The sequence below is a fragment of the Schistocerca serialis genome, chromosome 6 (genome assembly GCF_023864345.2).
Source record: "Schistocerca serialis cubense isolate TAMUIC-IGC-003099 chromosome 6, iqSchSeri2.2, whole genome shotgun sequence".
In the NCBI taxonomy this organism is placed as follows: Eukaryota; Metazoa; Arthropoda; class Insecta; order Orthoptera; family Acrididae; genus Schistocerca; species Schistocerca serialis.
This window is the reverse complement of record NC_064643.1, coordinates 636,941,896-636,956,979: the sequence shown is the minus strand read 5'-3', so window position 1 is coordinate 636,956,979 and position 15,084 is coordinate 636,941,896. Positions and strand designations below refer to the sequence as shown.

Genomic DNA, 15,084 nt, shown 5'->3' with positions numbered 1-15,084 from the left:
CAGCAAAAATAAACATAGCCAAAGCCTTGCAGACAAACAAAAATTACATGAAGCAAAATGTAGTGTGAGGAGGGCTATGTGAGAGGCGTTCAATGAATTCGAAAGTAAAGTTCTATGTACTGACTTGGCAGAAAATCCTAAGAAATTTTGGTCTTATGTCAAAGCGGTAGGTGGATCAAAACAAAATGTCCAGACACTCTGTGACCAAAATGGTACTGAAACAGAGGATGACAGACAAAAGGCTGAAATACTAAATGTCTTTTTCCAAAGCTGTTTCACAGAGGAAGACTGCACTGTAGTTCCTTCTCTAGATTGTCGCACAGGTGACAAAATGGCAGATATCGAAATAGGTGACAGAGGGATAGGAAAACAATTAAAATCGCTCAAAAGAGGAAAGCCCGCTGGACCTGATGGGATACCAGTTCGATTTTACACAGAGTATGCGAAGGAACTTGCCCCCTCTCCTTGCAGCGGTGTACCGTAGGTCTCTGGAAGAGCGTAGCGTTCCAGAAGATTGGAAAAGGGCACAGTTCATCTCCGTTTTCAAGAAGGGATGTCGAACAGATGTGCAGAACTATAGACCTGTATCTCTACCGTTGATCAGTTGTAGAATTTTGGAACACGCATTATGTTCGAGTATAATGACTTTTCTGGAGACTAGAAATCTACTCTGTAGGAATCAGCATGGGTTTCGAAAAAGACTATCGTGTGAAACCCAGCTTGCGCTATTTGTCCACGAGACTCAGAGGGCTATAGACACGGGTTCCCAGGTAGATGCCGTGTTTCTTGACTTCCGCAAGGCGTTTGATACAGTTCCCCACAGTCGTTTAATGAACAATTTATGGACTATCAGACCAATTGTGTGATTGGATTGAAGAGTTCCTAGATAACAGAATGCAGCATGTCATTCTCAATGGAGAGGAGTCTTCCGAAGTAAGAGTGATTTCAGGTGTGCCGCAGGTGAGTGTCGTACGACTGTTGCTATTCACAATATACATAAATGACCTTGTGGATGACGTCGGTAGTTCACTGAGGCTTTTTGCAGATGATGCTGTGGTATATCGAGAGGTTGTAACAATGGAAAATTGTACTGAAATGCAGGAGGATCTGCAATGAATTGACGGATGGTGCAGGGAATGGCAATTGAATCTCAATGTAGACAAGTGTAATGTGCTGCGAATACATAGAAAGAAAGATTCCTTATCTTTTATCTACAATATAGCAGGTCATCAACTGCAAGAAGTTAATTCCATAAATTATCTGCAAGTACGCATTAGGAGTGATTTAAAATGGAATGATCATATAAAGTTGATCATCGGTAATGCAGATATCAGACTGAGATTTATTGGAAGAATCCTTAGGAAATGTAATCCGAAAACAAAGGAAGTAGGTTACAATACGCTTGTTCGCCCACTGCTTGAATACTGCTCAGCAGTGTGAGATCCGTGCCAGATAGGGTTGATAGAAGAGATAGAGAAGATCCAACAGAGAGCAGTGCGCTTCGTTACAGGATCATTTAGTAATCGCAAAAGTGTTACGGAGATGATAGATAAACTCCAGTGGAAGACTCTGCAGGAGAGACGCTCAGTAGCTCGGTACGGGATTTTGTTTAAGTTTGGAGAACATACCTTCACCGAGGAGTCAAGCAGTATATTGCTCCCTCCTATGTATATCTCGCGAAGAGACCATGAGGATAAAATCAGAGATATTAGAGCCCACACAGAGGCATACCAACAATCTTTCTTTCCACGAACAATACGAGACTGGAATAGATGGGAGAACCGATAGAGGTACTCAAGGTACCCTCTGCCACACACCGTCAGGTGGCTTGCGGAGTATGGATGTAGATGTAGATGTAATATTTTCTATGCCTATGCTTCCAGTATGGAGACTTTATTCTTGAATTTGGTTAGGCATGCCACATTAAACTAAGCTTTTGTTATTTGTTAATCAACCTTTTCAATTAGCAACCTGTACCACCCACAAATATTTGACCATCTCAGCAACAATACATCTCATGTCACTTGCTGACCAGTTAAAATACTGGCTGCCCCGAGAACTGCTTTTCTAGCAACATGAGTTTTGCAGAATTGAAGTAATTGTCAGCATAAGAATATATTGTCACCTAGAAGAAGGTCTAATTAGATGAATGACGTACACTAACTTCACTTAATGAAGGTTTATTCAGCACTTGCACATACAAGAGCATGGAGCTTACTGCCTCCAGCCAGAACACATACGGTATATATACAGTTACAGAACATTCCTGTACAATGATTCTTGATATTTTTGGATACTTCTAGAATGTCCTCAAACCGAATATAGAAATTAAAATTTTACAGTTCATGTGAGTTCTGAAATCACGACTCACCATGCAACAGTCTAGTATCATAACTGCTGCACCACATGAGGGTGCTACTAAGCTTCTTCTGCGACATTGCTCCCTGCTTAAGAGAACAACACCTCAGTGTTACGTCCTCCTAGTCTGGGAACGAGTCATTGGTCCTGCATAATCCGACTCCTGATGACTGAGGTTCACCCTGGCGGTGATCTTCTTAGAACTTCCTTTTCCACTACACTCTTCATCACCTTTCCTCTTGTTGCCTGTTGCTGGAACTTTGAATTTATTACCCTGGGTGCAGGATTCTTACATGGCTTCGTTCGAAGGATGTGGACGGTATCTCATATCATTCTACATTTTGTGTCGGGGTCGAAATCTTCAACGTCATAAGTAACATCAGACAATTGTCTTATAACCTTATAAGGTCCAAAGTAGTGCCTGAGGACCTTCTCAGAGAGACCAACCTTCCGAACAAGACTGAAGACCCAGACGAGGTCACCAGGCTGGTAGACAACAGGGCATGGCTCGCATCATACCTTCGGTGATCGTTTTCTTGACCCTGCAGTGTGCGGAGCCGAGCTAACTGCTGAGCTTCATCAGCTCTGGTTAACACCTGACCGATGTAGTTGTCGTCCAAGTGATCAGGATGTAACAGCAACACAGTGACCATCGTCATAGTTGCTTCACACCCATGCACCAGTGAAAATGGCATAAATCCTGTGGTGTCTTGTTTGGCGGTGTTGTAGGCAAACGTCTGCCCTGCTCAACACTGACGAACATTGGTAGCATGTCAGCCAAGGTCTTATTAAGGCGTTCAGTAAGCCCATTAGTTTGCGGGTCATAGATAGCTGACGTGTGATGAGTAATGTTGCACTGACGGCTTATCTCTGTCACAAGATTTGATTGAAAAACTTTCCCTTGATCCGTAATTAACGACCTTGGGCCACCGTGTTTTAATACAATGTCTTCTATTATGAATTTGGCTACTTTGAATGCTTTGGCTGTTTTCATGGCTTTTGTAATGGCATAGCGTGTCAGATAATCAGTGCAAACAATAATCCATCTATTTCCACTAGCAGACATTGGAAACCGTCCAAGGAGGTCAATCCCAACACGCTGGAAAGGCGTTTCGGCTGGTGGAATTGGTATGAGTCGGTCAGGTGGTTTCTGAGGAACTGCCTTTCTCCTCTGGGGCTCTCGACAGTGCCACACATAGTGAAGAACACTCCTAAATAAACCTGGCCAGGAAAATCTCTTGCGGATCCTATTGTGTGGCTTAATAAATCTTAAATGTCCAGCCTCAGGTGTGACATGGAATTTCTTTAGAACATCTAAGCACGTATGTTTAGGATTCACTGGACCTCTTTACAAACGAATCAATTTTTTTCTTGTAAAGTAATCCATTAACTACCTTAAATTGTCCTTTCACATCCTCTGACCGATTTAAGGCAAGCATAATTTGAGATATCTTGGCGTCCTTCTTGTGCTCAGCAGAGAGATCCTGGAGTGCATCAAGTGAGTCGCTATCTTCATCAAAGTCTTGATGGTCTTGCACAGTGTTTCTTGAGAGACAGTTGTCATCTTGGTGTTTTCTTCCACTTTTGTACACTATAGTAATGTCATACTCTTGAAGACGTAGTGCCCACCTGGCGAGTCGTCCTGTTTTACACATGGCCCACACAGCAAGATATTCTCTTTCTGTAGTTGAGTAGTTTCTCTTGGCTTTTGTAAGTGTCCTAGAAGCATAGGCTATAACCTTCTCTTTTCCATCCGAAATTTGCACCAGAACAGCACCGATCCCATACCCACTAGCATCTGTGTGTAGTTCTGTAGGTGCTCTCTCATAATACAGACCAAGTACAGGGTCAGTCGTCAGAGCTTTTCGCAGCACATCGAAAGAATCTTGTTGAGCACCACCCCAGATAAATTCACCTTTGGCTTTTAACAACTCTTGGAGAGGTCTGGCTTTGATACAAAAGTATTTGATGAAACGACGGTAATAAGAACACAATCCAAGGAAGCTTCTCACATCTCTAATACTTTTAGTAATAGGAAATTCCATTATAGATCTCACCTTTTCTGGGTCTGGCTGCACACTTTCGTTTGACACAAGGTGTCCAAGTATTTTTATTTCTTTTGCTCCAAAGAGATACTTTCTTGGATTAAGTTTCAGTCTGCCCTGTTGGAGACACTTAAGAATGGCCCTCAGTCTTTTTATGTGTTCATCAAATGTCTCTGACAACACTGTAATTTCATCTAAATAACAAAGACACATCATCCACTTCAGGTGACTTAGAAGATTATCCATCATCCGTTCAAAAGTTGCTGGTGTATTGCACAAACCAAACAGAATTACCTTAATCTCATACAGACCCTCAGGGGTGAAGAATGCAGTTTTCTCACGATCAGCCTCATCTACTTCGATTTGCCAGTATCCTGAATACATGTCCATGGTTGAGAAAAACTTAGCTCCCTTCAGACAATCTAATGTATCGTCAATTCGTGGAAGAGGGTAAACGCCCTTTTTGGTTACTTTATGAAGCTTCCTGTAATCAACACAAAAGCGCCAACTGCTATCCTTCTTCCTGACAAGAACCACTGGTGATGACCATGGGTTCTGCGAGGCTGAATGATGTCATTCATCATTATTTTCTCTACCTCATCTCGAATTATTCGATGTTCCATTGCTGACACACGGTATGCTCCCTGGCTTATTGGTTGATGGTCTTCAGTGCTAATTTGGTGCTTCACCATCGATTTCTCTAATTTGCTCTTCACCTGCGGATTGAAGCATTCAGAGAACTCTTGAAGAATGGCAAGTAGCTTCTTCTGTAGTTCCTTAGTGAGATCTGGTGATAGTCAAGGTAGAAGATCTTGCCTCATAGTGGTAGCGCCAATTTCACCCACAGACTCGGCATGGGAGGTTTCTATGACGCTCAGCTGTTTTGCAATTAACGGCTCAGCATTTGCTACGCACATGCGTCTTGGAAGGAATTCACTGAATCCGTTCTTAAACAAGCCGACAGAGGTTGGGATGACCAAGTTATTCTTCAATGGTATGCTTCTCATACATTCCACTGCAAGATCTATGGGTTGATGCACGGCATGACACATGACAGTTACCTTTCTAGTGCTGACTGCAGGAATGATCACTTCATCCAGCACACACAGTTTCCACACACTTGGATGTGCATCTTCCTTTTCACAGTATCTCATCTCGTCTAGCATAATCTTTGAGTGACCACAATCTATAATTGCCTGAGAAGCTTTCAAAAAGTCCCATCCGAGAATGACGTCATGACTACACTCTTGTAAGGCAATGAATTCTAAGGGCTGTGTATGGCCACTTACACCCACACAAACGACACATCTTGCTGTAGGTTTTACATGTTTCCCATTAGCCACCTTCAACAGAGATGTTTTGTTGTCGACGAATACTGTTTTCTGCAACTGGTGGCGGTACTTCTCCGAAATGACTGAATATGATGCTCCAGAGTCCACCAGAGCTTGGGCTGGTTGGTTATCCATGAGGATATCGATATAGTTTCCTATCATTTTTGTAGTGATCGACGCGGAGGATTTTTCTCTTAGGCCGTCTCACCTCCAAGGAATGTCGCACCCTCTAGGTTTCCAGGTTGCGGTGGCTAGGTGATCGGCTGGAGCTTCTAAACAGCGATGGAGACCTTGATTGGCGTGTTGGGGAGCGTCCTCTCCAGCGGCTGGCTTGTGGCAATGGTGACCTACGTCGTCCTGCACCCACATCTTCTTGTTCATCATCGTTGTCCCGGAGTTAACATCGGCTAAGATCGGTCTGCTGTCTTCTGGCGTGGGCGTCATCAAATATCTGCAGTCTTTCTCAACAATAGCGCACCACATGTCCTGGTTGTCCGCAGTGGAAACATACTGGTTGGTTATCCTGGGTCTTCCAGACATCAGTCTTTCTTGGTGCCCAAACAGGTTCCTCATGCGGCATTGTAGGAACATAACTTTGCCTGGATCTCGACTTTTTCACTGTTTTAAAGGGAAATGAAGGACGAGAGATGGGGTTCAATGTCTGTTCCACTTCCTCCCGTATGACGTCTTGAAGTGTCTTGGTTTTTTGCTCGCTGTGCAGTCCAAGTGCCTTCTGAACTTCCTCTCTCACTATCTGACAAAGAACACTTGTGAAATCAGTTTCTTCCTCCATCACAGACATTGATACGATGTTTGGAAGACATTTAAACTCTTTTTTTTTTTTTTTTTTTTTTTTTTTTTTTTTTTTTTTTTTTTATGCATTGTCTCGATTTACTGGCACCATTTTATCAAGTCATCTGCTGTCGAAACCTCCTTCATGAGTAGGGCCTGATACGTGTCCTCAGCAACACCCTTCATGAGATGTGCAGCCTTATCTTCATTCTTGGAACCACTGTTTTACACAGGTCCAAGATGTGTTGAATGTCGGATGCTGTAGTTTCTCCTGGATGCTGTGCCCTGCAGTTTAATTTATCTTCAGCCTTGTACTTCTGTCGTTGTGTGTCGCCGAAATAACTTGTGCAGTTCTGCCTGGAATACTTCCCAGCTTGTGAACTTCTCCTCGTTGTTCTCATACCATTGCTTGGCAGTGCCCTCCAAGTAGAAAAATACGTTAGCCAAACACACGGTGTCATCCCATTTGTTAAATTTGGCTTTACGCTCATAAACTTTCAGCCACTGGTTTGGATCTTGGCCATTGTCACCAGAGAACCTGGAAGGATGTCTCATGTGGTGGCACACAGTTGCTGTCATCGTAATGTCCTCTTCTTCTTCTTCTTTTGTCTCCGATAGATTGCAATCTGTTGAATATGGCTAGAAGTCGGGTTTCTCGCCACGTAAACGATGGCTGTGTTGTGGCCTGATGGGAACTATTGTGTCGTCAATAATGTGCCTTGTCACAAGTTCCAATACCCAGTGTCTCTGCCAGAATAATGTCACGTGGAAGAAGGCATAATAAGATGAATTACAAACACTAACTTCACTTGATAATGTCACGTAGAAGAAGGCGTAATAAGATGAATGACAAACACTAACTTCACTTAACGAAGGTTTATTCAGCACTTGCACATACAAGGGTGCGGAGAGAACTGCCTCTGGCCAGAACACATACAGTATGTATACAGTTACAGAACATTCCAGTACAATGATTCTTGATATTTTTGGATACTTCTAGAATGTCCTCAAACCGAATATAGAAATTAAAATTTTACGGTTCAGGTGAGTTTTGAACTCACAACCCTCCATGCAACAGTCTAGTATCATAACTGTTACACCACAGTGATGGTGCTACTCAACTTCTGTGACATTATAGACATCCTTGTATTGGGTGACAGGTTGCAGCTTCCAGCTTCATGCCTCTTGCTGTTAGTGGCAGGTTCGATATCATGATTTTGGAGCATCTTTTAAGACTGAAGTATGTATGTTCTCGGGTAACCATAATTTATACTACTGCTTGGTAAATGATAAAAGACCGTATGTGACTACTTTTCAAATTTTTGTACATAAAAAGATACTTGCGTGACTCCATAATGTATGTAAATTTTTGAATGGAATATTATTAAAACAAAATTTGAAGCAAATAATAGTGACCTTCTTGTGCTACAAATAGGCATCGTGTGCTTTGTGTAAAATTCCTTAGTTTGTTGATGGATGTAAGGCTAAATTGGAGTGCAGACAAAGATAAGTTGAGCGTATTTAGCACTAAAATATATCTCTTATTGTGCTGACATGAAATTAAGTTTTCTAGCTAACTTTATTTACTGTACTCCATGTTATCTTATGGGACGTGTGATTGAACTAACAAGGGAAACTCCCCATCACAGATTTAGTGGTAAGAGGGCCCAGTGGACGGCCCGTCAAAAACTGAATGCAGATCAAGCATGAAAATGGGAAGAAGGTGTACTAAACTGTGAAAAAAAAGCAAAATAGAAACTGTGACTGGTCCAAGGTTAACAAGTGCAACATTGAATGAAGAAGAGAAGCAGCGGCGTCATGGTTAGGGGGTTACGGTGTTGGACTGCAATGCGGGTAAGCCGTGTTCAAAGCTCCCTCGTGCCTTTTCTTTTCAATTTCTTTTGCTGTTCGCTGTATTCAAATTTGTGTCTGTGTTGTGGTGTAACATCCATTTGCAACAGCGAGGTGTAAAGAAGAAACCTTAATGAAAGTTGATTCTGCACAATTACTCTCTTAGCAGCCGCATGGAAGTAGTTGTCAATTCGGAACTGCAAACCTTCAATGATGAAGGTGACAAGTCAGTTGAATCCTTCACTGGGAAACACATCTGAAGTGTCATGCATGGCGTTAGTGGCAGTACACAGCTTCTCTATGCTCTGTCTAAACATATATTTTTAACGTTTTTGAAGTTGCATTCCATTTTGGAAGTTTTGACTCTCAAGTTCCTTTGTTGTAACACAGTTCACATCCCTTTATCTGTTGTTTTCATTTCTGTGAGACGTCTGTGTAGTACCTCGGCTACTCTCACTATTCATCACATTTACTTGCGATGGTAATATATTCTTACCACATGACTAATATTCTATAACCAATGTATAGTATGAAAACTGTCAAAAGACTACAGAAAGAAGACAGACATTACAATGACCAGATGTACAGTTCATAAAGTTGTGAAAAAATAAATAAATAAATGACGTGAGGGGGTTTGGAACCCGTCTCGCCTGCTTCATACTCCAACACTGTGACCACTTAACCGTGACACCATGGCCCTTACACTCTGCTCGATGTTGCACTTGTTCAGTTTAGACCGTTCACTGCTTTTTTTATTTTATTTTATTTTTTTATTTATTTTTTCTCTGTAGTTTAGTACATGTTCTTCCTCTTTTCATGCTTGATCTGTTTTCAGTTTTTGACGTGTTATCCACTGGGACATCTTACCAGTAAATCTGAGGAGGGTGTGATGGGAAGGTTCCGTTATAAGTTTCAGATTAACTGAGACTGCACAAACACAATGTAAGGCATAAAAGTAATTTCCACATTGACCCTGGTGTCTTATCTACAGTTCAAAGTGACAGTTCTCTCTCTCTCTCTCTCTCTCTCTCTCTCTCTCTCTCTCTCTCTCTCTCTCTCTCTCCCCCCCCCCCTCTCCCCACCTCTCCATTCCTTCCCCCCCTCTCCCCCCCTCTCCATTCCTTCCCCCCCCCCCCCCCCTCTCTCTCTCTCTCTCTCTCTCTCTTTCTTTCTTTCTCTCTCTCTCTCTCTCTCTCTTTCTCTCTCCAAACTCCTGGTAACAGCATGACAAATAAATTATCTCTGCGAACAGGCCTCTGTTCTTACGTGTAGATAAGGACAAGGTGAAACTTTCTTGGGGGCACAGATATTGTCCTTTTTTCCTCCCTTTTATGACACTGCCTGCTGTGGAATAACACAAGTCCAGTTTTGGTTTGATCTGCAAAATATTTTTGTTCGTACAACTTTTCAAAGTAGTAACATTACTTGTGTGTCTTTCAAATGTAGAAACTGGAGTGATGTGCCATTATAAACTTTTTCATTTTTAATCAGCTTATTGGCAACAAAAATTTATGCAGAGTTGGTTGAGGTTGATAAGGAGTCTGCTTCTTCATCCTGTCCCTTCCTCTTGTCAGTGTTTTCCGTATCCTCCTTTCTCTGCTGATTCTGTGGAGAACCTCCTCATCCCTCACATATCAAATGCTTCCATTCTCTTGTTACTAATGAAGCGACTGAAGTTATGTCTGTACTTCTCTTGATAAGAGTTCATATAAGGACATCTCAAAATAACAACCTTATATGAAAATGCCAAGAAAATGCACAAAGTGGCAATAGACAATCTACGATTACAGATAGTTGAAATTACTGTCATTGTAGATGTATCAAAAGATAAATTATGGTACATTGTACATAGAAAATTAAGTATGAAGTTTTGTGAAAGATAGGTGCCACATTGTTGAATGCTGACCAGAATAAAATGCATAAACAAATTTTGCAATACTGCCTGCACTGAGCTGTTTAAGTATGATTTTTACATACCAATTTGTTACTGTTTATGTTTATTATACACATAAGAACAAATTCACATTAGGAATAATACAAGAACTGAAGTACTGAATGGAAGCCTGTAGCTCCTCACAAAAAAAGGGACTTCATCTGTTAGGAAGCTTGTGGCCAGTTGTTCCTGGAATACTAAACTGATTTATATTGATAATCTTGCAATGGGTATAAGAATAATTGCCAAATACTTGCAATTCTTCTAAGGCTGATAACTTTTCAACTTGTCCTCTCAATTGTTTTTCCTTTACGATCATCAGTGTAATACTCTAAATATTAAGCAAGCAGAATCCTTCTCCCCTGCTTTCTTTTTCTTAATTAGTGGTTTTTGTGATATGTATTCATTCAAGCCTATGTAATCTAAACTGGGTTGTAACAGTTTTGTGTAGTTAATTGTTAGTACAATGCACAAAATTAATTTCACAGCTGTTTTTGTATGCAAATGAGTACCTTAAATTGTCCCACATCCTTGAAAGTTACCTTTTATCAAAGAATCCAGCAGATCATCACGAAGGGCTGAACAAGCTATCCTGCCATAACCTGTCAGCTCATTTGGTCACCCCTCTGTAACCTTTCACTCCATTATCCATTGCCATCTGTTGCAAAGTCTCGTATATGGCAGTTTACTTTTTCCAGCTAAATTATATTATTTCATGTAGCATTCCATTATGATTTTGGTTATATGCTGAAAACTTATGTGGAACTTTTGTTTTGTAATAGGTGGTCACAAATTTTGTTTGGCACATGCATTTAATTGCAAAAGCTGTTAATACCAGCACTCTGTTTCAGTGATCCAAACACGTTGGTTGAGAGCACAGCATTTTCAAGCCTGGGGAAAATTCAGCCATTTCTGGTTTCCATGTCTACTAATGCTGTTCTTGTTATGGACTTCCATTGTCATTTAACTACCTCAGAAGTTGTGGGATATTTAGGAGGTCATTGGGATGTGAACGCACATAGTAAGTAAATAATATTTTTTTTGCAAAATCATTGGCTGTATTAAGTATAGTGCCTGTTTTAATTTTGAACAGTAGTCATAATGTATTTAATAAAGAAACTCAGTTATATGATTAGTTTGTATTGTGTTTGAAACTCTTGAGAAAACTAGATTTTAGTTATCAATCAGTGAACTGTAACTACAGCTCTTGGAATGTTATATGTTTCTTATTTTCAATCATATTGATTTTTTTCATAAGGAAAGTACCCACAATGATGAAACTATAATGGAATATTCAGGATGCAATTACAACAATATGGAAAGGATAGATTGCTACTTACCCTGTAGAGGTGGTGTTGTGACGCAATACCTCTTGTTTATGGTGAGTAGCAGTCTATCCTTTCCATATTGTTATAATGGAACATTGATATGAAAAGGTTGTGCGTATTTTGTGAGCAAGTGAAAGACATGAAAAGGTTCCAAAATGCTTAGTGGGAACCAGAGGTTCTTTGATCTGACAAAAGAGAGGAAATAGAACCAAATAGCAATTAATTAGGATTGTACTCAGGCCAAAGGTTTATCTCCTTTGATATGGTGTCCAGTACAACTTTTCTAGTTAATCCCTCGTACATTTTATTTCCTCCAAGCCTTTCCTCTCTTTTTCGCCAAAGGAACCTCTCATACTGAAAAATTAATATTTCTTGTGTTTTTTTTTTTTTTTGTGTACTGATTTCACTATGTATATGTAGATCCTTAATTTGTATGTACACTGGTATGTCGATTGTTTCCTTCGTTGCTCTGTTGCTGCATACCATAGTGTACTGTGGTGTGATAGTTGAGCTTGAAGTTAGTGAACTGTCGTAACTCCCATCTGCTTCACATCTGCTGTGCAGTAAGCTACGTAAATTTAAGTATTAACTGTGTTTTTCTTACGTCACTTCTTTTCCCGTGTGTTTTTGCTTTTAGGAAGCTGTAATTTTCGAGTACTAGTAATAGTGTTCCATAGATTCCGTGTTTGTTTTGAATACACTCTAGAGACAGCTAGTGCTTATTTTCATTGTTTCCAACAAGAACTGTCTAGTAACCACGGTTTAGTCAGCTACCTGTCGCCCGTAGTGATTTAGAAGTCTAGTTAAAAGTTGATTACTTAACTCTCTACAGGAAATTGTTGATACCTTCGGATGGATAGGATGTGTGACTGCTGTGTACGGACACAGGAGGAGCTGACCACTGTTCGTGAACAGCTGAACGTGCTGATGACCGCGGTCAGCCGTCTTCAGGCTGCTGCCTCGGAGTGTAGCGGCAGTGGGGAGTCTGGTGCATTGCATGGTACACCCCAAGTGTTACATGCTTCACCCACGGTCCCTGCTGTTGAGACATCTTCATGGGTACTGGGTGCAGTTGGGCCACCCTCTCCCCGAGGGGAATGGCGGGTTCAACTGTGTTCGCGTCACACGAGTGATTGGGAGCTCCAGTGTTAGACGGGTGATGGAGCCCCTTAGGGAAATAGCGGAAAGGTCAGGGAAGAAGGCCAGTGTTCACTCTGTCTGCTTACTGGGGTGTCTCATCCGAGATGTGGAGGAGGCCCTGCCAGCGGTGATAGAGAGCACTAGGTGCACGCGACTGCAAATTGTTGCTCATGTCGGCACCAGTGACTCTTGCTGTCTGGGTTCAGAGGTCATCCTCAGCTCATACAGGCGGTTGGCAGAGTTGGTGAAGGCAGAAAGCCTCGCATGCGGGGGGGGGGATCTGAGTTAACTATTTGAGGTGTTGTACCCAGAACTGATCACGGTCCTCTGATTTGGAGCCGAGTGGAAGGCTTAAGCCAGAGGCTCAGACGATTCTCAGGAGATGTAGGGTGCAAATTTCTCAACCTCTGCTATCGGGTGGAGAAATTTAGGGTCCCCCTGAATAGGTCAGGCATGCACTACACAGAGGTAGCAGCTACAAGGGTAGCGGAGTATGCGTGGAGTGCACATGTGGGTTTTTTAGGTTAGAGAATTCCCTCCCTAGGCCCGACAAGATGCCTCCTGAGATGCGACAAGGTAGCAGTAGGCAAAACGCAGCAGGGAATGACAATATTAATGTGGTAATAGTAAACTGCAGGAGGGTCTATAGAAAGGTCCCAGAACTGCTCTTTTTAATAAACGGTCACAATGCCCATGTAGTACTAGGGATGGAAAGTTGGCTGAAACCAGATGTAAACAGTAATGAAATTCTAAACTCAGTTTGGAATGTATACTGCAGAGACAGGCTAGACAGTGAAGGGGTAGGCATTTTTATAGCGACACACAGTGCAATAGTATTGAAGGAAATTGATGGAGATCCGAAATGTGAAATAATTTGGGTGAAGGTCACAGTTGAAGCAGGCTCAAACATGGTATTTGGATGTCTCTGTAGCCCCCTGGCTTAACAGCTGTTGTGGCAGAACACCTGAAGGAAAATCTGGAAAATATTTCGAGTAAATTTCCCGACCATGTTGTAGTTCTGGGTGGAGATTTTAATTTACCAGGTATAAACTGGGAGACTCAAACGTTTATAATGGGTGGCAGGGACAAAGAATCCAGTGAAATTTTTTTAAGTGCCTTATCTGAAAACTACCTAGAGCAGTTAAACAGAGAACTGACTCGAGGCAATAACATATTAGACCTTCTGGTGACAAACAGACCCGAACTATTTGAAACAGTTAACACAGAATAGGGAATCAGCAATCTTAAAGCGGTTACAGCATCGATTATTTCAGCCATAAATAGAAATATTAAAAATGGTAGGAAGATTTTTCTGTTTAGCAAAAGTGACAAAAAGCAGATTTCAAAGTTCTTGACTGCTCAACACTAAAGTTTTATCTCAAGTTAGTGGACAAAGTTCAAAACCATTGTACAATATGCATTAGATGAGTATGTGCCAAGCAAGATTGTAAGAGATGGAAAAGAGCCACCGTGGTACAACAACTGAGTTAGAAAACTGCTACAGAAGCAAAGGGAACTTCACAGCAAAAATAAACATAGCCAAAGCCTTGCAGACAAACAAAAATTACATGAAGCAAAATGTAGTGTGAGGAGGGCTATGTGAGAGGTGTTCAATGAATTCGGAAGTAAAGTTCTATGTACTGACTTGGCAGAAAATCCTAAGAAATTTTGGTCTTATGTCAAAGCGGTAGGTGGATCAAAACAAAATGTCCAGACACTCTGTGACCAAAATGGTACTGAAACAGAGGATGACAGACAAAAGGCTGAAATACTAAATGTCTTTTTCCAAAGCTGTTTCACAGAGGAAGACTGCACTGTAGTTCCTTCTCTAGATTGTCGCACAGGTGACAAAATGGCAGATATCGAAATAGATGACAGAGGCATAGGAAAACAATTAAAATCGCTCAAAAGAGGAAAGGCCGCTGGACCTGATGGGATACCAGTTCGATTTTACACAGAGTATGCGAAGGAACTTGCCCCCTCTCCTTGCAGCGGTGTACCGTAGGTCTCTGGAAGAGCGTAGCGTTCCAGAAGATTGGAAAAGGGCACAGTTCATCTCCGTTTTCAAGAAGGGATGTCGAACAGATGTGCAGAACTATAGACCTATATCTCTACCGTTGATCAGTTGTAGAATTTTGGAACACGCATTATGTTCGAGTATAATGACTTTTCTGGAGACTAGAAATCTACTCTGTAGGAATCAGCATGGGTTTCGAAAAAGACGATCGTGTGAAACCCAGCTTGCGCTATTCGCCCACGAGACTCAGAGGGCCATTGACGCGGGTTCCCAGGTAGATGCTGTGTTT

The 15,084-nt window shown here is 41.6% G+C and overlaps 1 protein-coding gene across 1 annotated transcript in view; it reads left to right on the top strand.

Annotated features, from left to right (window-relative positions):
- The window catches only part of LOC126483677 (MPN domain-containing protein), a 163,362-nt gene that overhangs the window by 76,136 nt on the left and 72,142 nt on the right, over nucleotides 1-15,084 (top strand). Inside the window, exon 6 of the mRNA XM_050106757.1 lies at nucleotides 11,162-11,331. Within this exon, the coding sequence (XP_049962714.1) occupies nucleotides 11,162-11,331 (170 nt within the window). The remainder of the gene's footprint in view (nucleotides 1-11,161; nucleotides 11,332-15,084) is intronic.